This window comes from Carlito syrichta, unplaced genomic scaffold, assembly GCF_000164805.1.
Source record: "Carlito syrichta isolate Samal-C Ts95f unplaced genomic scaffold, Tarsius_syrichta-2.0.1 Scaffold314761, whole genome shotgun sequence".
Lineage (NCBI taxonomy): Eukaryota > Metazoa > Chordata > Mammalia > Primates > Tarsiidae > Carlito > Carlito syrichta.
This window is the reverse complement of record NW_007258857.1, coordinates 484511-509198: the sequence shown is the minus strand read 5'-3', so window position 1 is coordinate 509198 and position 24688 is coordinate 484511. Positions and strand designations below refer to the sequence as shown.

Here is a 24688-nt window from a genome sequence, read left to right as displayed (position 1 = left end):
TGAATGAAACGTAATTGTACACCTAACCCTTAACTGTACCCCACAAAACCATAATAAAAAATATTGATTAATAATAAAAAAAAACCACAGAACTATAAATAAAGTATAGTCAGTCTATTAACAAGTGTTTATTACATAGTTTGTGGAGGGACACTAGATGCACTCTTCACTTTTTAAAATTACTTCAGAAGTATTATCTGGCTATTAAGATAGACAATCCTTCTAAAATTGTCTATATTATTTAGGGAAAAAACCCTTTAATGTTACAAAAGATAATAGTTCTTAGTCAACCACATGTTAACTGTATTAAAAGTGATTATCAACATCTAATAATTAAATATCATCATATTCCTTCCTGATTGTAATTGATTCCTAGGAGAGTTCAAGCTTCAAATACTTGTCTCTTCTGCAGTCTAACTGAGATGATTTCCTCTGGTTCTGAATGTTTTTAGTCTTCTACCGATTTGTCATATATAAAGCTTAATCTTCTCCTAAGGATCAAGACCTCACATGATACCTCTGAAATTCCAAAATTTTAAGCCCTTTGGTTGCAGAGAAACGAACTTAGTGTAATGCCAATATTAATGACAATTATGGAAACAAAATCAGCAGCTAACATGTGAGCACAGCGCTAGGCAGAGTGTGCCCTTACATGGATTATCTCCTCTGTGAGAGGTATTGGTACCTTCTTATCATCTTGAAAAAGTGAGGCACAGAAAGCTTATGAGAATTGCCTAAGATTATACCTCAAAAAGGGTGGTTGGCAAGTTATCTGGGAAAGGGACAGAACTTAAGCAAACTGCTCTTTTTTACTTGGCATCAACCATCCCAGCAAATGCTGAATATGAGACATTTGTGACCTACAAAGAAATGATAGAATTAAAATAATTCCTTTGGAGCTTTCTATATTTTCTGGTGGTCTACTCTTATTCAGATGAATAATAATCATTTTATACTAGTAAATACCAGTATAGAAACAATACTAGAACTTGTTTTATCAAACAAAAAACATACTAAACTTGTGATAAATGAGATAAAGTCATCAGAGACACTGACATCAAACCCCATATATGTTTCAATTATGAGATTGCATCTTAGAGGTGTATGTCCACAAAAACTGGGTTCAAGTGCTACCATGTGGTTCATATGCCATAAGTTACTAATGCTTAACCTACAATTAAATGGGCCCTTTTGAACCTTCACTCTCAAAAGTAAGTGTATCCAAGTTCAGAGGAAGTAGGTTGATCAGCTGTTTCATACTTTATATTGAATTACTTTAATGAAGTATATTTCATTCTAGTGTTAAGAATGACTAAGATAAAACCTTATATTACCATATGCTGGCTAATAAAACTGCACAATAATATCTCTGTCCAGCAAAATATGTTTTGAGGTACTAATTGAATAAAGGACAAGAGAAAATTGTACACAAAATCAGGGTGGAGAAAGTAAACATAAAGTCTCACTTAGGGTACTTTAAAGTCCCATTTTGTTCTCCCTATAATTACTAATAAGTAGTCCACATTTAAAAAGACATAATTAAGTACAGTTCTGGAAAAGGAAGTACAAAAAAAGTTTCTATGTTAGTTTTACTGGCTTTTGTTTACTTAATAAAGGACACAGAGCTTAGGCTACAGGAATAAAACACCCACTTAAGCATATTGTGAAATATGACCCTGACCAAGATTTTCATCTCTAATATCTGTATCATTTATAAGTTTATTACCAGAAAAGGTACTTTCCCTAACATAATTTACATAAATGTTAAGAGAAGTTAGCTATTACTTTAATATTTAAAAAACAGTTAATCAGCCAACAAATCTGTATCACTAGAAACTTGTGTTAAACTCTTTATAAGTTTGGATCATGCTTCAGTTTCAAAGTAGCTAAGGAACATTATCCTGAATGACTAAAGAGATGTACAGACACTTGATAGATATGATTCAGAAGACTAATAAATTTAAAAAACGGGTTCACAGGAGTACAAGACCATTATATTTCAAAAAGGGAATAGCGATAACAGCAACAACAGTAATAAGAATCCAATGAGAGGACTGAAAATAATGTAATTAAAAAAAAATAATGTAAGTAATGGGGCAAAGTAGTGAATGAAGCTAAGATGGCAGATTCAGAGTAGAACTGAAGATACAAATTAAATCTCCAATTCTCCTTTCACAAACCCACTGTGACTAGAATAACCACTCTTCAATTCAATATTACTGCTTGCAAAGTAAGTCTAATACCACTTTTCAATGATACACAGATCTTTAAGGAATAATAAAGGTTCAGTTAAATATCACTAAAAAGGCAATTAGAACTTCAAAAAAGGTCAAATAAAGGTATCCAGCATTGTATTATTCACTATGGATAGTAATAAAAGAGTAAAGAATGTAGTTCTTGCCTTTAAAAAGCAGCGAAGACAAAGAAGAAAAATAGTCAAGTGACTAATAACATTAAGTCTGGGACATAAGATCAAATTAGAAGTGGAAAAGTAAAAGGCGAAACAAGAACAGAAATACAGTAACAAGAATTATGTAACAGTGACTTAAAAAGAGGAAGTAATGAGGCAGAAAGTTATACTAATCACATCATAATCGCATATAAGCTGAAAATAAGTGCTTTCAGGACTATCAAAGGATAAAAAAATTAACTCATAAAAGGTATGCAATTTAGTCACTATTTAGATAATAGCCATTGAGGGGATGAAAACATATCATTTTTAGCAGTCTTTCATCTTGAAACTTATGGATAAAAAAGGCAATTATACCATAATCACAGGAATCAACTTTAAAAACACCCACCTACTTGTACCCATTTTAGAGGAACAATTTTCAAGTTCTATTAATGCAGTGGCAAAGTTAAATCAAATTCTAAATATAAACCTAGGGAACAAATGAACATTTATTGAGCATCTACATTGTGCCTGGTACTTCTCTGTCCCGATTTCTACTACCTTATTTCAGGCCTGCATTACCTCTCCCACCTGGATCATTTTAATAGTGTCCTAACAAGTATCTTAACATCCATTTTCTTCTCTTCAAAAACAAAATGATTTTTCTAAAGTGAAAATATGATGTTAGTCTCTTGCTGAAAATTTTTAAACAGATCTCACAGCCTATAACACAATGTACAAACTCTCTAATTCCTATTATCTGATTCCCACCTATCTTTCCAGTCTTACCTCTTCCTCAACCATCCTTACTCTATGACTATCGCCTTATACTCTTATTATTTATTTTTAACTATTCGAGGCTCCTCAAATTTGTCATGCTGTTATGCATGTTTTTTTTCTGCTCCCCATGAAGAGTCTTCTATCCTTTTGCCCTCCTACCAATGCAAACCCCTACCTACTTCTACTTTCAATGTCTGTTCAAGAACTCTTTTTTTTTTTTTTTTTTTTTTTGAGTTGGAGTCTCACTCTGTCGCCCAGACTGGAGTGCAGTGGCCGCTCCCAGCCACCGCAGCCTCGACCTGCTGGGCTCCAGCGATCCTTCCGCCTCAGCCTTCCAAGGAGCCGGAACTACAGGCATGCACTACCATGCCCGGCTGATTTTTTGATTTATTGTAGAGATGAGGTCTCGCTGCCCAGGCGGGTCTCGAACCCGCGGGCTCAGGCAATCCACTCACCTCAGCCTCCCAAAAGCGCAGGATTACAGGCTGAGCCACCGAGCCCAGCTTCACGCACTCTTAATATAAGTCTCCATCCCCAAATTTTCCAAGAAACAAATGAATATTCCTTTTTTGGTGTATGCACAGATTTCTAGTATAGGAGTCACAACTTTTACTATATTTACTTAAGGTAGGCTTTTTAGACTATAGGCTTCTTGGTAACAGGATCCCAGACTTATTTATCAATGTAACCCTAGTGACCAGCATAATGATTGGCCCATCATATATACCCTTAAAAAGTTTTAAATCAATTTAATGACTAGGTTTTGGTATTTAGATTAAAAATTTTTACTGCCTATCCCTTTAAAAGCTACAGTCTATTATCAGTTGAGTTCTACCACTTATTTTCTTGAAATGTTTGATTTACCCTCCTACATGTTCTTATCCTGTATTTTACTGCCAGGCTAATTTTCCAAAAGCCCACATTTATCACACAACAGCTCCTGTCAAGACTTATAGTAAATACTGTTCTAAAACCGAATGCCTCCATTTGTCTTTCATGGGGTAGGGTAAGGTAGCATGGTATAGTGTTCTTGGGTATGGCTGCAAGCAAGGGGTTGGAGCCTGAGGAAGGGTCCTGGGGAGTGGCCAACACAGGATATCTACTTCCCCTTAGGATCTATGTCTGGGCATGCAGGTCATACAGAGGTCATAGCCCATTGTTACAGGGCCAAGTGTTCTCCCTGCCTGCATACCACACCTTGCAGCTATGCATAGTAAATGTTCTTGCATAGTAAATGTCCTTTCACACCCTCTCTTGAGGCAGTGGACTACTCCAGGGCTGGTTCAGGCCCACCTGGATTAATGCCCATAACTTTTGGTTACCTTTAGTCCACTATAATACTAAAAGTCCCATCCCTAGGGATAAATCATAGCCATTTTGAGTACTTGTAATATATGAAGAAGCATGTTCTCACATTATGCCTGTGCACTAGAAACCCTACCCATTTCATGCTTAATCCTGCATTTGCCCTATGTAGAGATACTATATAACTTGTGTTCCTTGTACAATCAAGAGAGATTTTTCCTGTTCAGCCAGCTGCTTCTGGACCCTCCCTGTACATAAGTTCCTGAGTAAACCCCATGTCTCGATGGTTGTCCCCGGGTCATGTCTTCAGCTTCTCAGACATAGTGCTTCCCCTTTTGGGGGTCAGGTACTACACATGGCTTTCCTAGTCATCCAACCTCAACTCTTTATCAATCTTAGGTCAATTTCTCCATTATCCCTAAAGTCTGGTAAATAAATTCTTACCTCTGTCCCTTTGCCCAAACTGTTTAATCCTTCATTCATATTTCATTCTTCCCTTTATGCAGTTAAATATTAACCATCTTTTATGGGCCAACCAATCTTTTTTTTTTTCATCAAAATTGTACCTGAATGCTCTGTTCTCCTTATTATAGCTAACATACTCAGGCAAATCTCACATAGATCTTATTGCACTTCCTTTTTAGATTCCTCAGTTTTTAGTTACTGTGATAGAAAGGTAGCATGGTATAGTGTTCTTAATACTGTATAAAAAGCTGCCACATCTTCTCTTTAAATTAAATTTTAGGTTGAAGCCCAAAACATAAAAAAGACTAAAAGGGTTCTGATTGAAATGGGATGTAGGCTTAGTGTGTTGCTTGCTTGAGCACTCTGTACTCAGTCACATGGGAGCAGCCCCTGAAGCACCTCTGTGCAGATTTCCTGAGGTTCCCTGGAACATAAATTGAAGATACTAAGTTCAAGTACTAGCTTTAACACTTATCTGCCCCATCCCCTTGGGTAATCACAAACGCTCTAAGCCTCAGTTTCCTGAAATAGTTAATATGTATGAGAAAGGTCTTTGTAAACTTAATGTTTCTATAAACTTGAGGAATTTTAACTTCACAAGCTATGAGTTACACTGACTATAATTATACAATCTTAACAGTTATATCATACAATATTATTGACTGTGAAAGCATTATATATTTTAAAATTCAGATTTACTTAAACTAAAATAAAGCATGCTAAATGTCATTCAATTCTGGGAATCTCAAGTCCTCTGCTTTGTTTCTTCTACTTGGAAGTAACTTCCTAAACTCCATTTGGAAGGCAATAAAGTATAATTACTAAGAGTACATGCTTTTGAGTTGGGCAGGCCTGATTTGAAGGCAGCTTTACCATATGGTGAAGTAGTAGTAATATGAGTAAGTTACATACCTCTCTGAGCCTCAATTTCCTCATCTTGAAAATGAAAACAGCATTATCTGCTTTTCAATTGCTGCTAGATAATCTGAACAATGTCTTGTTTTTCTTAGTATGCCCTCACAATACACCTTTCAAAGTCAATAAATATTTATCAAATTAAACAAATTTCCTGCAACCAGAAATCTACAACAATTGTTTTACCTAGAAGTCTCTTTACTTGCTATATTAATATTAAATAACATTCTCCTAGGTAAGAACAATGGACCAGAAGACAGATGTAGATACTAGTCCTGGCTCTGCCACTTGCTAGCTGACAGTGAAAAATACCAAGTAAGACATACTGTTTTATTTGCTGATTCTTTTTAAAAATAGATAAACAAGCCGGGCTCGGTGGCTCATCCCGCGCCTTGGGAGGCTGAGGTGAGTGGATTGCCTGAGCCCGCGGACTCGAGACCCGCCTGGGCAACTTGGCGAGACCTCATCTCTACAATAAATCAAAAAAATTAGCCAGGTGTGGTAGCACGCCTGTAATTCCAGCTACTTGGAAGGCTGAGGCGGAAGGATCGCAGTAGCCCAGCAGGTCGAGGCTGCAGTGGCCGGGAGCGGCCAAGGCACTCTAGTCTGAGCGACAGAGTGAGACTCCAACTCAAAAAAAAAAAAAAAATAGATAAACAATTACTGCCCTCTGGCAAGCAATGTGTTAGAGCAGAAATAGCACACAATTATAGAGAGGAAATCAGAATTACAATACTGATTCAACAAACAAATTATTGACTGTGACACTGAATAAGTCATTTATTCTTTCTGATAATTCATGTTTTTATCTGTAGAATAGGAATAATATTATTATTAATTTTTGTTTGTTTTTTGTGAGTTGAAGTCTCACTCTACTGCCCAGGCTGGAGTGTACTGGCACACTCATGGCCACTGCAGCCTTGACCTGCTGGGCTCAGGTGATCCTTCCACCTCAACCTTCCAAGCAGCTGGAACCACAGACATGTGTCACCACGCCCAGCTAATCTTTTTAATTTATTGTAGTGATGAGGTCTCACCAAATTGCCTAGGCTGGTCTCAAACCCCTGGGTTCAGGTGATCCTCTTGCCTCGGCCTCCCAAAGTGCTGGGATTACAGGCGTGAGCCACTGCACCTGGCCAATATTATTGTTTACCTTACCAATATGAACATAAAGTTATTCCAGTGATCAATTAAGATAACATGTGAAAATACTTAGAAAACTTTTCAGTATTATATAGTTTTTAAGTAAAAATTCTTTAAATCTAGAGCGACAGCTCCATAATTTTTTGACATACAAAAAAACCATACATATTTAATGTATTCATTTTTTATGAATTTGGAGTAAGTATATGAGAGGGGACACCAAAATAATCAAAATTTATTCAAAACTGTGTATTCATTCTTACATGTTTAAATTTCAGTCACCTTCAAAAGTACTCCGTTTGATGCCATACACCTATCAAGACAATTTTTCCACTGCTCAAAAGTTTTTGAACTTGTCAATTTTGATGACTTTTAGTGCTTCTGTGTTTTATGTTTCACCTCTTCCATACAGACCAAACATTTCCCTTTGAGAACTTTGTTCATCAGTAAAACAAAAAAAGTCACTTGGGGCAAGATCAGGTGAATAGGGAGGGTAGGGCATGGGGGTCATGCCATTTTAGGTCAAAAACTGCTGAACACACAGTGTGGTTGTGGGCAGATGTGCTTGTAAATCATCCATCATGAAATGGGCACATGTGTAGAAACAATTTTCCCCCCAAAATGTGAAGTCAAATGCAGCCTCTCACAACAACACTAGCTGGTACACTGATGCCAATGGGTTCCTAGAATAGTTACTTAGTGGGAGATTCAGTTACTATAAGGGGTTCACCCTACAAAAAATAATTCTGGTTTTTTTTGGGTTCCTCCTCATATACCCATGAAACCATTACCACAGTCAATGCCATAAACAGATCCATCACCTCTAAAAGTTCCTCATACCCTCTTTATTATTTTAACATAAGATCTTAATATAAGCTCTATCCTCCTAGCAAATTTTAAGTACACAATACAGTATTATTTACTATAGGCACCATGCTGTACAGTAGATCTCTAGGGCTAATCATCTTGCCTCACTGAAACCTTGAAGCCTTTGACAAAACCTTCCCATTTCCTCCTCTTCCCAGTCCTTAGAAACCATCATTCTACACTCTGCTTTAATGAGTCTGACTGTTTTAGACTCTTCATATAAGCAGTATGAAGTAGTGTTTGTCCTTCTATGTCTGACTTACACTATTTACACTATTGCAAATGGCAGTATTTCGTTTTTTTCTAAGGCTGAATAATATTCTACTGTGTTTATATGACACATTTTCTTTATTCATCATCCACTGATGGACATTAATTTTGTTTCCATGTTTTAGCTATTGTGAATAATGACTACAATAAATACAGAAGTTCAGATATTTCTTTAAGATCCTGATTTCAATTTCTTTGGATATATGAAGGAGACCCCCCCAAAGTAGGAATTACCTTTTGGAGGGTGAGCCCCTTGTGATCCAGGCTTCCCCTGCTAGGTAAGCATTCTAGGAACCCATCAACATCATTGTACCAGTTAAGGTTGCTGTGAGAGGCTGCGTTTGGCTTCAGTGAATTTTTTTTTGTGGAGATTCTTTCGACGTGTTTGACCATTTCATGATGGGTTATTTATGAGTGCACTTACACCACACTGAGTGTTCAGCAGTTTTTCACTCAAAATGGCATGATCCCCATGCCCCACCCTCCCTATTCTTCTGATCTTGCCCCACGTGACTTTTTTTTGTTTCCCAGGATGAAAAAGTTCTCAAAGGGAAACTTTTGTCGATGTGGAAGAGGAGAAACAAAAAATGGCAGAAGCACTAAAAGGCATAAAAAAACGATGAGTTCAAAAACTGTTTTGAGCAGTGGACATAGCATCATCCTGATAGGTGTATTGTACCAAACAGAGTACATTGAAGGTGACTTAAGTTTAAGTATGTAAGAATAAATACACAATTTTTTAATAAATAAATTCCTGGTATTTTTGGATCCCCCTTGTATACCCAGAAGTGAGACTGATGGATCATATGGTAGCTCTGTTTTTAATTTTTTTCAGGCACCTCAATACTGTTTTCCATAATGACTGCACCAATTTACACTCCTGTCAGCAGTGTACAAGGGTTTCCTTTTTCTCTGCATCCTTGCTAACACTTATTATTTCTTGTCTTTTTGATAACAGCCATCCTAACAAGTGTTACGTGATATCTCATTGTGGTTTTGATTTGCATTTCCCTGATAATCAGAGACCTTGAGTACCTTTTCATATACTTATTGGATATTTGCTGATTCTTAATTGCTGTATGAGGGAGAAGAATGTTAAAGAAAAGACAGCTTAATTTCATATAGAACTATTTAAATTGTGTATGCCCTTTACTGGAGATGTATTAAAACAGAACAACAATATTTCTTTTAAGGTTTCTACTCAAAGACCTTTATCTGGAAGGCTGAGCTCTTCATTTGGCATAAAACATGTATTTCGGAATATATTATCTTTTTACGGTGTTACATGGAGAACTGATCAAGCACCCTTTCATTTATAGTTATCTATACAAAATTTATTAAATACAATTTTATTATCTTTTAAAGCTCCTGAAATATAGCCTTAATTCGATGACTAACTTTCACAGTAGTAGGAAAATCTCCTTGGTCCATGTTGTTTTTTAAAAGCTAATAATATATGTATGTTTACCTTTGGCAGCATGGGAGTGTCCCTCTTTTTCTTCTTTTCTGAATTAGGGTCATCTAATAAGTCTGGCTCGAAAGTATAAAGTTCAGTAAGCTCATTCATAGTAAAATGACGCTCAACCTGCTGCTGATCAACAACTCGAAAAGAGAGTGACTGCTTAGTTACTTGCCGATCATAAATTTTATCTTCCATGGTTCCCTTTGTTAAAAAAAAAAAAAAGGAACAATATGCAAATAAGAAAAAATTCTGTAAACATGAAACTTAAAGATAGTTACTGGTTAATATAAAATGGTAAAACTTACATTGCCATAAAAAAATTCTTTAGTAATGTTCATGAAAGATTGAATCTGTTCAGTACAGTTTACCATGACAAATTAAGAATATTACATTATTGATAATCATTCTATATTATCTGACCAAAATGCATTCATGTGTGACTTTTTATATTTCTGTACTTGATAGAAGGAGAGCAGGCAGATGCCAGGGCAAACAAAAATAAAGCGGTATACAAAATAAAAATTTAGGTGAGTATTAAAGTTAGAATGCCAGAGAGCAGTTTAATTCCTTTCAATGTAATACAATAAATTATCAAAAAATCATCATAAACTTCCTATATATCAAATCTTACTTGCTATAATTTCAGGACAGAAAACTAATATAAAATGCCATATCCATTACATAAGAACGCCATCACATTACATTATATATATACATAAACTACATTATATTAAATGTATATTAAATATAATGTAACAAAGTATATCATATTATAAACTAGAATGTAAAGAAGCTCTAAATTTAAATAACAGGAAAGAGTTTACAATGATGTTATCAATCATATTATGTACCACAGAAGATCAAATAAGCAAGGATCTACCAATGAAACACAGTCTGGCTGAGAAGCCCAGAATCCTTGGAGGCAAGTGGAGAGAGGTTAGCATCTGTTCCCACAGCAGATGTACCAGGTAAAAATACAACTATAGCACCTACTTCTTTTGATATTACGTATTTTTCTTAAATTTGAGTTTCTGTTAGGACTTGAGTTTATATTTAAAGGAAATGACTTTAATACTCTTGCCTAGAAAGAATTAGTTATTCTTTGTAATGATTACACATTATTACAATAAGTTAACTTTTTATTTACCCACAATTTTCAAATTAATACCTGGTGGTCACTGAAAAACAGTGATCCTTTGACCTTTTAATTTATAAGCACATTAGATTTAGTTATTAGTCTTTCTATGTAAAATCAACTATAAATATTTAACTCTCCTGAGCTAGTAAGAAAGTATTACATCTGTTTACTCATGCAAAAGAATCACAACCTGAGAAAACTGACAATATAGAAATGGATAAGCTGCAAAACAGAAAATTATGAGAGGCCAAAATTGACTTCTGCTGCTTTCTGTATAGTAACAATGTTTTCAACTTTGTTTGCCTCTCTGTAATACATACATGCTTCACACCTCTAAAAGATTATCAGTTTCACCCAAACTCTCAATATAATATAATATATAACCATATAATATGTAATATATAATTATATATGTTTCAATATAATAAAGAGAATAGAAATTATAAACCTACCTGAGCTAAGAACCTATATACATAAACAGGCTTAGTTTGTCCAAAGCGATAAACTCTGAATATACTCTGGATATCATAAGATGGATTCCAAGAGGCATCAAATATAATTACTCGATTAGCAGCTACCAGATTAATTCCTAGAGATCCTGCTTTGGTGGAAATGATAAACAATCGCCCTCTGAAAGTAAAAATATAGAATAAATGCTTCAGTAGTAAGTGCTTTACAGATATTTTAATTATGATATGACTTTTTGTACCCTTAGGCAGTTTTTTGAACAATTAGGCATTCACAGAATTCATTTCTTACTTACTGAAGAAAACAAGACATTATCTTAGGAGTCAGGTTGATGTTTTATATGCCCAGGGAGAGTGCTATTGCTGGAAAATGAAACAGTTTGAATTAAGAATAAAGATAAAATGAAAATCATATGTTTACAATGTACTCAAGGTTTTACACACTTCTGAGTAAATTTAGAAAATTTATGTGTGACTTGAAAGTCCATATTGTGTTGGGCACAGTTAGGGGCACACTAAGTACATAAAATGAAAGATAGGACACTCAAGGAGCTGAGTGTCATAGAAGTGATTCCTAGGCAAACATTTATAATATAGTGCAATGAATTAAAGGAGATAAGTTTCGTAGATGTAAGGTTCTGAGTTAGCTCAAGTAGGAGCAATCTGACATAGGACTCCAGGAAGGGTGTGTCCAAGGAAAAAAGAGAAACTGATAGATATGCTGATATATTGGAACACAGTGATGTGTAATATTTCTATAGGATCATTTGGGAATGAATTAGTAACAGGTACATGGGATGTTAAGCAAATGACTTCAGCAAAAAAGAAACAGGTTCACAACAAGGGAAATGTAATCATAGTGTCTTAAATGGTTTAAGAATATTTACATAGTTACAATAAAGTCAACACTCCAAGTGACTTAAGCAAATATAATGAAAAATTATGCTGGGGAAATGAATGAGGAAAAGTGTGTGTGTGCTTTTGGAGAAATTACCACTTCAGACTGTAGAAAGGATATATGTAAGTTAAGTAAATAACAGAAGAATTGGCAAGAGTTGAAATTGATTACCTCCAGAAAGTAGAAATCATGAGTAGAAAGAGGTTGGTCACAGGACTGGTTTTTATTTGAAGGCTTGTAAAACTGTTTTTTAAAAATAAGTAAGCATATTACTTTACTATTAATACAAATTTAAGCCAGGTTTGGTGGCTCAGCCTATTATCCCAGTGCTTTGGGAGGCTAAGGTAGGTGGATTGCCTGAGCCCAGGAGTTCGATACCAGCCTGGGCAATATAGCAAGACTTCATCTCTACAGAAAAAAAAAAAAAAAAAAGCCAGGCATGATGGCAAACGCCTGTAGTCCCAGCTACTCAGGAGGCTAAGGGAGGAGAATCCCTTGAGCCCAGGAGGTCGAGGCTATGGTGAGCCGCGATCATGCCACTGTATGCCAGCCTAGGCAAGAGTAAGACACTGATTCAAAAAAGAATTTGTTTGAAAAAGGTTATATATAATATTTTTGAAAATATAAACAAGTCTAATGAAACAAAATTAATCAAGTCTACTCCCCAGAAACAATACCTATTCAAATCATGAGGTTTCTTTTCTTTAAGTATATACTTTTTTGGTTTTATACAGTCAAGATAACATCTGTATATAGTTTATATTATGAGTATTTCCTCAAATTTCTTGGTAAACATCATGCTTATAGCTGCATAATATTTCATTGAATGACTATATAATATTTAATAGTTTGTTTATTGTTGGAAACTTTATATCTGAATGAGAAAATCCCCTAGAAAACTATAAGTTCTCAATAATTACCACAAATGCCTTTATACTAAGTCTTATTTTCTTTCATGACAGAAGATTAATAACTAAAATTCTATACCCATTACAGTTATAGCATTGTACACCAGAATGAAAAGAAACTCTAAATTTACATAAAGGGAAAGAATTTACAATTTAGTTACCAATCATATTATACACTAAAGAAAACTCCTGGTACAAAATAAACAGAGATACGAAATTCATGTTTTATATCAACTTGGAGCTACCACACATCTACGAACACAGCCTATAGAAATTATCACAAAAGAAGTCCAGTTTTCAAAAAAAATACTCACCATAGTGTAATTTATAATAGCATAAGGTTGAAAATTAAAAAAAATATGTATAACGTAGTAAACCAAATTACACTCTGGCTACATTACCATTAAAAATCCCAAATACTATGTTATGTAGGGAGAAAAGCAGGATACAGAGCCTTATTAAATATAATTGCAACTGCATTTATAAAATAAAACATATATACATACAATGTTAACTGTGGATATCTCTCTGGTAAGTGGGATTATGATGACTATTTTCTTCTTTATACTCCTATAATATATACTCATTGCAGAAAACAAACTACTTTAATTAGTAGACACATTTAAAGGTTTCCTGGCAAATGCTGCTCCAAAATTATTCCAGTTATTTACATATGCTTCTACATAAGCAAAAGATGGCAAAAGAATCAAGCATATAGAATGGTATAAGCTATATAGGCTAAAGCACACACACGCACGCGTGCATAGAGAACTTCAAAACACTTTGGTATCTATTCAATAATGAATAATGTTTAGTAAGCATGCTTATCAAATTGCTACTGCATCTCAAATACTGAGCTAGTCTGAGAACACAAAAGATAAAAGATGAAAGATGAAAAATATTTGGTCATAGCACTAAAGGAGACCACCATAATAAACATACCAACAATTGTAATGCAATGTAATTTGCAACAATAGAGGTATTTACTAGGTATAGATGTGGTCAACCACATATTTTTGCTTTTAAGAGCATACAAGTGGCAAACAAAACTGTTTAACTCACCCTAAAAGAAAAATAAAGAAACGAACAGTTAAATGAATGGATTGGTCTTAAGAATTATTATTTTTTTTGGGGGGGGGAGAGATGGTTTTGATTTATTGATGTTGCTTTGTAAGAACAAATTTATAGCTCAGGGATGCATCTTCTGAGGAGAATATCAAGTGGCAGAAAGGTCACACACCAGCTTTGATGTTGGGTGGCAGGAATGTCAGGAGGAGGCAGTGCTGCCAGTCGCTGTTTGTAACACATGGGTACCTGCTGCCAGCTGGGGCACAGTGAGATAGGCAAGGGCCTGGCCTTTACCTAGCACCTGCTTCCCTGGGACCCCATGTGGCAGCCCAGACAGGAGGCAGGGAACCCCCAGGTGCTACTCCCCATGGGCCTTCTTGACACCTCCAAAGAATTATTTTAACTATTTAACCTATAATATTTTTCAGTATAGAATACATAAGTTCACATTGAGATAAACCAGGATATTTTTAAATATTCTTTTTTTTTTTTTTGAGTTGGAGTCTCACTTTGTCGCCCAGACTGGAGTGCAGTGGCCGCTCCTGGCCACCGCAGCCTCGACCTGCTGGGCTCCGGCGATCTTTCCGCCTCAGCCTTCCAAGTAGCTGGAACTACAGGTGCGCACTACCACGCCCAGCTAATTTTTTATTTATTGTAGAGATGAGGTCTCACCAAGTTGCCCAGGCAGGTCTCGAACCCGCAGGCTCAGGTAATCCACTCACCTCAGCTTCCCAAAGTGCGGGATTACAGGCTGAGCCACCAAGCCCGGCTATTTTTAAATATTCTTAATTCTAAGCATTAGTCTTAAAGTATATGCTCAAAACAAACATGATTATAACATGAGCCATTATTTGTATAGTGGTACCTATAAACTTTTTTGTACATGTTCTTTGGTAAAAGCATTGATTGATTGATTGGACTGATTTATGAGTCAGGGCCTCCTTCTGTTGCCCAAGCTGATCATGGCTCATTGTAGCCTCACTCTCCAGGGTTCAAGGGATCCTCCTGCCTCAGCCTCTGGAGTAGCTGGTACTACAGGCGTATGCCACCATGCACAGCTAATTTTTTTTTATTTTTTGTGGAGATGAGATCTCACTATGTTGCCTAAACTGATCTCGAACTCCTGGGTTCAAGCAATCCTCCCACCTTGGTCTCTCAAAGTGCTGGCAAAAGCATTTCAGTTAGTTACATATCTAAGAATGGAAATACTGAGTCACAGGGCATGTATAAGGTATTGTCAAACTGAACAAACAGTTCTCCAAAGTAGTTATTCCAATTTACATTCCCACCAGCAGTGTATGAGAGTTCCATTTGCTCCAGATCTTACACACAACTCGTGGTACTTTTTGTTTTTATAATAACTTATAGTCTAAGGTTCACAAAAATTTATAGCATTAGTATATAGAATCCCCTCATGTCTATGGTCATACTACCCTGAATATGCCTGATCTAGTCTGATCTCGGAAGCTAAGCAGGGTCAGTCCTGGTTAGTACTTAGATAGGAGAGTCCCCATGTATCCTTCTCCCAGCTTCACCCAATGGTGACTTACAATAACTTATATAACTCCAGTACATAGTCAAAACCAAGAAACTGACATTGGTACAAACTCAAGTACAGAGTTCATTTGGGTTTCACCAGTTTGTTTGTTTTTGGTACATAGTTCCATTAAATTTTATCATGCATGTAGATATATGTAACCATTACCACAAGCAGGATATACAACTGTTACATTATCATACACAAAAAAACTTCCTTGTGCTGTCCCCTTTAGTATCCACACCCTTCCCCAACTCTAAACCCTGGCAACCACTGATCTGTTTTCTCTCATAATTCTGGCACATCGAGAATGCTATATGAACAGAATCATACAATATATAACCTTCTGAGACTTTCACTTTCCACTCAGCATAATGTCCTTGAGATCCACATAAGTTGCTGCTTGGATTAATATCAGTAGTACACTCCTTTTAATTGCTGAGCATTATTTCATTATATAAATAGAACACAATTTGCTTATCTATTCATATGTTAAAGAACGTTTGGATTGTTGCCAGTTTTTAGCTATTACAAATAAAGCTGCTAAGAACATTTGTGTGCAAGTTTCCATTTGAAAATGTTTTCATTTCTATGGGATACATTTCAAGAATGTAACTGTAGGATTATATGACATGTGTATGTTTAGTTGATTTTCTAAATTGCCAATTTGTTTTTCCAGAGTGGTTGTACCACTTTATATTACCACTAGTAATGTAGGACAAATAGTTTCTCTGCATCCTCACCAGTATTTGGTATTGTCACTATTTTTTTATTTTAACCATTCTGATAGGTGTGTGAAAACTTATGGTTTTAAGTTAAAGTTCCTAATGGCTAGTGATGTTAAACATCTTTTTATGTGCTTATCTGCCATGCACAGACCTTCTTCATGAAGTGGTCAGTTCAAGTCCTTTGCCCATTTTCTAACTGAATTGTTTTCTTTCTGTTTTTTTTTTTTTTTTGAGTTGGAGTCTCACTCTGTCGCCCAGACTGGAGTGCAGTGGCCGCTCCCGGCCACTGCAGCCTCGACCTGCTGGACTCCGGCGATCCTTCCACCTCAGCCTTCCGAGTAGCCAGAATTACAGGCACGCGCTACCACGCCCGGCTGATTTTTTTATTTATTGTAGAGATGAGGTCTTGCTGCCCAAGTGGGTCTCGAACCCGCAGACTCAGGCAATCCACTCACCTCAGCCTCCCAAAGGCGTGGGATTACAGGCTGAGCCACCGAGCCCGGCTGTTTTCTTTCTGAAAGTTCTTTATACATTCTAAATATGAGTTCTTTGTTAAATATGCAACTTGCAAATATTTTCAACAGATCTGTAGGTTGTCTTTTTCCTTTTTGTTTTGTTTTTTTTGAGTTGGAGTCTCACTCTGTTGCCCAGGCTGGAGTGCAGTGGCATGGTCACAGCCACCGTGGCCTTGACCTGCTGGGCTCAGGTGATCCCTCCACCTCTGCTTTCCAAGTAGCTGGAACCACATGTGTGTGCCACCACATCCAACCCAGCTAATTTTTTTTTTTTTTTATTGTAGAGACAAGGTCTCACTATGTGCCTAAGCTGGTCTTGAACTGGTGGGCTCAGGCAATCCTCTCACCTCTGCTTCTCAAAATGCTGGGATTACAGGCATGTGCCACCACACCCAGACTGTCTTTTTCTTTTCTTAACAAGGTCTTTCACAGACAAAAGTTTTTAATTGTGATTAAGTCTAATTGCTGATTTTTAAAAATGTACTATATGTCTTTGGTGTTATGACTAAGAAACTCTTTGCCTAACCCCAGTTCTAAAGATTTTCTCTATGTTTTCTTATACAAATATAATACTTTTACACTTAGGTTTATGACCCATTTTGACTTGATTTTTTAAAATGAATAAGACTTAGGTCAAGGTTCGTTTTTGGCCTATGAAAGTCCAATTGGTCCAATACTATATTTTGAAAAGCCTATCCTCCCTCTACTGAATCGTTTTTGCACCTTCTTAAAAAAAAAAAAAGAGAGATAGGGTCTCACTCTGTCACCCAGGCTGGAGTGCAGTGGTGAAATCATACTCGCTGTAGCCTTGAACTCCTGGGCTCAAGCAATCCTCCTACCTCAGCCTCCTGCCACCATGCCCAACAGCTTTTGCACCTTTGACAAAAACAGGGAGGGAGGGATGAGGGAGAGGGATGAGGGGGGGATAAGAGGGAGGGATGGGAGGAAGAAAGGGAGGAAGGGAGGGAGGAAGGGAGAGAGGGAGATTTATTATGGGACTTGCCTCACTGTGGTCACAGAGGATAAAAAGTTCTATAATGTGCTACACACAAGTTGGAGAACTAGGGAAGCTAATGGCATAAATCCTGGTCCCAGTCCAAAAGTCTGAGAACTGAGGGTAAGGGTGGAAGGACAAGAATAGTTCGTGTAAGTCTTAGTTCAAGTCTTATGGGCTGTAGAACCAGGATTGCTGATATTCAAGGGCAGAATAAGATGGATGCCCTAGTTCAAAGAGAGAGAGAGAGTAACTTTGCCTTTCCTTCACTTTTTTGTTAGATTGGATGATGCCTACTCACACTGATGAGGGCAGTTGTCTTTATTCAGTCTACTGATTCAAATGCTAATCTCTTTCAAAAACATCTTCACCCACATACTCAGACATGTTTTGCCAGGCACTGGGCATTCCTTAGCTGTTAAGCTGCCACATAAAATTAACTATCACACCTTTGGTGAATTCTAATGAAGCTCAACTATCAATCTTTCCTTTTATGGTTAGTCCTTTGTGTACCCTGTTTACGAAAATTTTCTTACGCCAATCAAAAATAAAATCTTTGCTGCTTCTTTATCAAACCTTCATTGTTTTTAGCTTCCAAATTTCAAACTACACCGCACATGAATTAGTTACCAGGGAAATACAAGTCAAAACTCTGAAGCCTTACCATTATATATCTATCACGTTTTTGAAAAAAGAACAGCCGGGCTCGGTGGTTCAGCCTGTAATCCCACGCCTTGGGAGGCTGAGATGAGTGGATTGCCTGAGCCCGTGGGTTCGAGACCCGCCTGGGCAACTTGGCGAGACCACCTCTCTACAATAAATAAAAAAATCAGCCAGGCGTGGTAGCACGCACCTATAGTTCCAGCTACTTGGAAGGCTGAGGCAGAAGGATCGCCGGAGCCCAGCAAGTCGAGGGAGGCTGCAGTAGCCGGGAGCGGCCACTGTACTCCAGTATGGGTGACAGAGTGAGACTCCAACTCAAAAAAAAAAGAAAGGAAAAGAAAAAGAAAAAAGGACAAACACTATCAAGTGATGGTGAGGATACACAACAACTAAAACACATATGCAACACTGGTGGGAGTGTAAATTGCTACAACCATTCTGGAAAAGTGTTTTGGCTGAATAAGCTAAAGCTGAAATTACCTATTACGCAGCAATATCACCCTTAGGCATATACCAAGAAAAGGCAAACATGATTCTTTTAAAAGTTTAATCTTTGGACTTTCATTTCTAAAGAAATGGAGTAGATATCCTGATCCCTATTCCTCACAATTGGTAGAGCTAAAAACCTGGGACATGTTATGCTTATATATATAAAAAAACAAAAGAAGGCTCAAAAAGTGAGAAGGAGGAGGTAGACTGCGAAGGAAGTTAGGGACCTAAGGGAAAACATGGCAGTGAGTTTCACAGGCTTCCTTTCTGCTTCATATATCATAGGCTGGTTGCTAAATAATACCAGCAGGTGCCGGCAAAAAAATTGCTCAAGAAATGCCTGCCCTCTCTAGCCAAAAATGAGGAAAGGGGCAGCATATCAAAAAGAAAACCAAAATAACCACCTCACTCCAGTCAAACGGTACAGAAAACAAAAAATGCAGCTGCACTCCCACCCTTCTACCCTAACAAAGCTCTGACACCAGATGTGTCAGAGAAGTCTGATTTAATAACCCAGCAATGTCAGTGAAGATCATGTAGAGAGCCAGGATATCCAACCACACCCAGCAGTTACAAGAAAACCCCTTCCAATCCCACTGGTGTAGTATATCAAAAGAGGCCTAGTGGAGAGTTAGGAATTATACCACCATCCAAGAACTAATGGAGCATCCCCTGGAGAGTCAGTAGAGGCCATCTGAAAAGAAGTAAACAGGCAATCCTGATCCTCCCAGGCAAAGCAAGTACCAGTAGGGAGCCTGGTGACTGAATTCCCATCATCAACTGGCAGCAATGAGGTGGAACACTGCATATCCTTATCAGAACATTTGTCAGAAGATGCTTATTATAACAGAAGACTTAAATAAGATACAGAATCTCATTATATGATAACCAAAATGTCCAGTGTAAATACAAGAACTCTGTCATAATAAGAACCAGGAAAAAGGCTAGGCATGGTGGCTTACACCTATAATTGCAGCAGTTTTGGAGGCTGAGGTGGAAAGACTGCTTGAGCCCAACCTGGGCAACATAGTGAGTACTCATCTCTACAAAAAGTTAAAAAAAATTAGCCAGGCATGGTGATGTGCACTTGTAGTCCCAGCTACTTGGCAGGCTAAAGCAGAAGGATGATCTGACCCCAGGAGGTCAAGGCTGTGGTGAGCTGTGATCATGCCACTGCACTCCAGCCTGGGCAACAGAGTGAGACTCTGAATCAAAAAAAAAAAAAAAAAGACCAGGAAGATCTCAACTTCAACAAATGAAAGAAATACAGACTCTGCAAAGAAATTCCGAATTGAAAAACACAACAATAAAAATAAAAAACTCAATAGATGAGCTCAACAGTAGAATGCAGCAGACAAAAAAATCAGTGAACTTGAAGAGTGAACAACAGATAGAAAGGGAGTGAAAAAAAAGACAGACTCAGGGAACCATGGAACCATTTGTTATAACAAAAGATCTAACATTTTGTCATCAGAATCCTAAAAGGAAAGGAGAAAGAAGGAGGCCATGAAAAAGTATTCAAAGAAATCATGGCTAAAAATTAGCAAAACTTAGTAATGAATATAAACTTATGGGTTTAAGAAGCTAAATAAACCACAAACATGGTAAACCCAAACAAATTCCTGACAGGACATGCCATAGTCATCTTCTGAAAACTAAGATAAAGAAAAAAAAATCTTGAAAGAACAGAGAGAAACAATACCTTATCTAAAGGGGGAAAATTTTTGAACAGCAGGTTTCTCATAAGAAACCATAGAGGCAAGGAGGAAGATGCAAAACATTTTTCAAATGCTAAAGGAATTGGCAGCCCAGAATTCTATATCCAGGTGAAATACCCTTCAAGGATGACGGGGAAATCAAGAAATTCTCAAATGAAGGAACTCAGAGAATTTGTTGCTAGCAAACTTGCCCTTAAGAGATGGCTAAAGCAGCTGGGTGTAGTGGATCATACCTGTAATTCTAGTACTTTGGGAGGCTGAGACAGGAGAATTGCTTGAGGTCAGGAGTTTGAGATCAACCTAGGCAACATAGCAAGACCTCGTTTCTATAAAAAATAAATAATTTAGCCAGGTGTGGTAGTGCACGCCTACTAGGGAGGCTGAGGCAGAAGGATCACCTGAGCCCAGGAGGTTGAGGCTGCAGTGAGCCATAATCATTCCACTGCACTCCAGCCTGGGTGACAAAGTGAGACTCTGACTAAAAACAAACAAACAAACAAACAAAAAAACCTAAAGGAAGTTCTCTAAATACAAAAGAAACAATAAAGATAGGAATACTGAAACATTAGGAAGAAGCAACAATGAAAAGAGCAAAAATACAATGAAAGAATACAATGTTTTCCTTCTGTTGTGTTTTCTACATCACGTTCTATGATTGAAGAAAAAATGATTACACTGACTGATGTGGTCAAACACTTAATACAGTTATAAAAAGAGAACCAAAGGGACATAAAGGGGTAAGGTTTCTGTGCTTCAGTCAAACTGGTAAAATGATGACACCAGTAGACTATAACAAGCTCTGTGTGTGTGTGTGTGTGTGTGTGTGTGTGTGTGTGTATAAAATGTAATATACACAGCAACTACTATGAAAGCTATACAAAGAGATATACTAAGAAACACTATAGATAAATCAAAATAGAATTCCAAAAATAAAAAATAATCCACAGGAAGGGAAAAGAAAAGAAACTACAAACGGAAGAAAACGGAATGAAAGAGAATAAATTAAACAACAAAAAAAAATTGGCACATGCAGGCTTCATATTAAATATAAATGGTCTTCATACACCACTTAAAAGAGATTTTAAAAGGTGAGGAAAAAAAACCATGACCCAACTACATGCTGTCTACAAGAAACTCACTGCAAATAAAAAATTACAGATAAGTTTAAAGTCAAATGATGAAAAAATATATAGCATGCAAATATCAATCAAAATAAAACTGAATTGACTAGATTAGTATCAGATAAAGTTGACTTCAGAGCAAAACACAGTATGAGGGACAGAGAGGGACACAATTCTACATGTGCACCCACTAAATAACAGAGCTGAAAATATGAGAAGTAAAAACTGACGGAACTGAAAAGAGAAACAGACAAATCCATATTATAGTTGGAAGATTCAATGCTTCTCTCTGAAAAATTGATAACCAACCAGACAAAAAACCCCCAGCAATGTAAAGAATACAACCCCATTGAAGAAAAAAATCTGATCAACATTTATAGAACACTCCATTTAATAACAGAATATACATTCTCTTCAAGGTCCCACATACTGTATACCAAGATATTAGTCCATAAAACAAAACACAACAAACTTTAAAAAACTAAAATCATATATAATATATTTTCTGAACATAAGTGAATCAAACAATAAATCCATAACAGAAAAATAATGAAAGTCTCCAAAATCTTGGAAATCCAACAACAGGCATCTAGCTACAAGTCAAAGAGAAAGTCTCAAATAAAATAAAAAATACACTGAACTGAATGAAAATACAATGTATCAAAATCTGTATGACAGTTAAAGCAATGCTGAAAGTGAAATTTATAACACTGCATGCTTACATTAGATAAGAGGAAAGGTCTCAAATCAAATTAGCAATCTAAGCTTCCACCTGAAGAAAGTAAAACAAGAGCAAAATAAACCAGAAGCAAGATGAAATGAAAATACAAAAAACATCAGGGAAACATTAAAGCTGGCTATTTGAAAAGATTAATAAAGCTGACAAACCTCTAGCAAGACTGACAAAAATAAGAGAACACACTAATAACCAGTATAGGGAATGAAACATAGGTTATCACTATAGACCCTACAGACATCAAAAGGACTGTAAGGAAATACTATGAATAATCCTATAAATAAATTTGAAATTAAGATGAAATGAGCCAATTCTTCAAAGAGCACAAACTACCACAACTCATTCAATATGAAACAGATCACTTGAATAGTAAACAACTATTAAATACATATAATTAGAGATTTTTAAACTCCCCCAAAAAAGAAATTTCCAAGGCCAGAATTTTCACTGGCAAATTTTACCAAACATTTGAGAGTAACACAAATTCGATATTGTTGGTTTTTTTCCCCCAAAGAGTAGGAGAACACTTATCAACTCATTTTATGAGGTTAATATTATCCTGATACAAAAACCAGACAGAAACAACTGAATATCTACCAATATCTCTCATGAATATCTCAACAAATTACTAGTAAACAGAACCTAGTGACAAAGAAGAATTATACACATGATCAAATTTACTCCAGGGATGAAAGCCTGACTCAATATTCAAAAATCAATCTATGTAACACATCACATTAACAGGTCAAAGAAGGAAAAACAGATTATACTAACTAAGGCAGAAAAAGCATTTAACAGGCCAGGTGCGGTGGTTCACGCCTATAATCCTAGCAATTTGGGAGGCTGAGGTGAGAGGGTTGCCTGAGCCCACAGGTTCGAGACCAGCCTGAGCAACTTGGTGAGACCTCATCTCAACAATAAATAAAAAAATTAGCCTGGCATGGTGGCACATGCCTGCGGTTCCAACTACTTGGAAGGCTGAGGTGGAAGGATAGCCTGAGCCCAGCAGGTAGAGGCTGCAGTGACCAGAAGCGTGCCACTGCACTCCAGCCTGGGTGACAGAGTGAGACTCCAACTCAAAAATAAAAATAAACAAATAAAATTAAAAGCATTTGAGTAAATTAAACACGCACTCATAATAAAAATGCTCAGGAAATTAAGAATAGAGGGAGACTTGTTCAACTTGGTAAAGAGAATCTACAAAAATCCTACAAGTATTATAGTTAATGAACACTGAAAGCTTTTCTCCTAAGACCAGGAAAAAGGCAAGGATGTCCACTCTCATCACTACTATTCAACTATCACTGGAAGTCCTAACTAGTGTATGAAAATAAGGCAGGACCTGATCATTAATTGCATTAGCACAAGTGAGGGAACGGCAGTCGATGAGCACTGCCAGGAGAGGAAGGAAGGAAGGGAGGGGAGCATGAAGCATCACAATGGGTACCAGGTCCTAAACCAGGGGAAGTGAGAGTCAGTTGGAGGTCCAAACTTCACCTACACAAAGCCTGCTTTTGTAACTAATCTTGACTTGTACCACATATATCTATAATAATTTTTTAAATGCATGGAGGGGGGAAAAAAAAGAGCTATTAACCTAAGAAGTTTAAAAGAAAAAATTAAAAGAAACCACATACAGATCAGAAAGGAAAGAAATAAAACAACGTCTTGCAGACAACATAAAAATTTATTTAGAAAATCCTAAGGGATCTACAAAACAAACTCCTGGAACAAATGAAATCAACAAGACCATAGACAAAAAAAAAGAACACAAAAATCAACTGCACGTCTATATTTGAGCCATGAATACATGGAAATGAAAATTTAAAATACAGTATCATTTAAAATCACTCAAAAAAGAAAAATATTTAGGTGCAAATATGACAAAAGAACAGGACTTGTATGTTAAAAACTACAAAACACTGATGAAAGATATCAAAGATCAACATAAATGGAGAGATATACTGTGTTCACAGATTAGAAGACTCAATATAGTAAAACTACCAATTCTCTCCAAATTAATAACATTTAATACAATTCCTAGCAAAATCTTTGCAAATTTTTTTAGATATAGACAAGATTATCCTAAAATTTATTTGAAAAAAAACG

At 36.6% G+C, this 24688-nt stretch overlaps 1 protein-coding gene across 7 annotated transcripts in view; it reads right to left on the bottom strand.

The window, feature by feature from the left end:
* ATRX (ATRX, chromatin remodeler) overlaps positions 1-24688 on the bottom strand; it is a 237710-nt gene that overhangs the window by 20628 nt on the left and 192394 nt on the right. For all 7 annotated transcript variants that reach the window (XM_008071841.1, XM_008071843.1, XM_008071842.2 and 4 more), the window contains 2 exons: positions 11190-11367; positions 9606-9800 (listed from right to left, as the gene is read on the bottom strand). In XM_008071841.1, coding sequence (XP_008070032.1) covers positions 9606-9800; positions 11190-11367 — 373 coding nt within the window. The remainder of the gene's footprint in view (positions 1-9605; positions 9801-11189; positions 11368-24688) is intronic.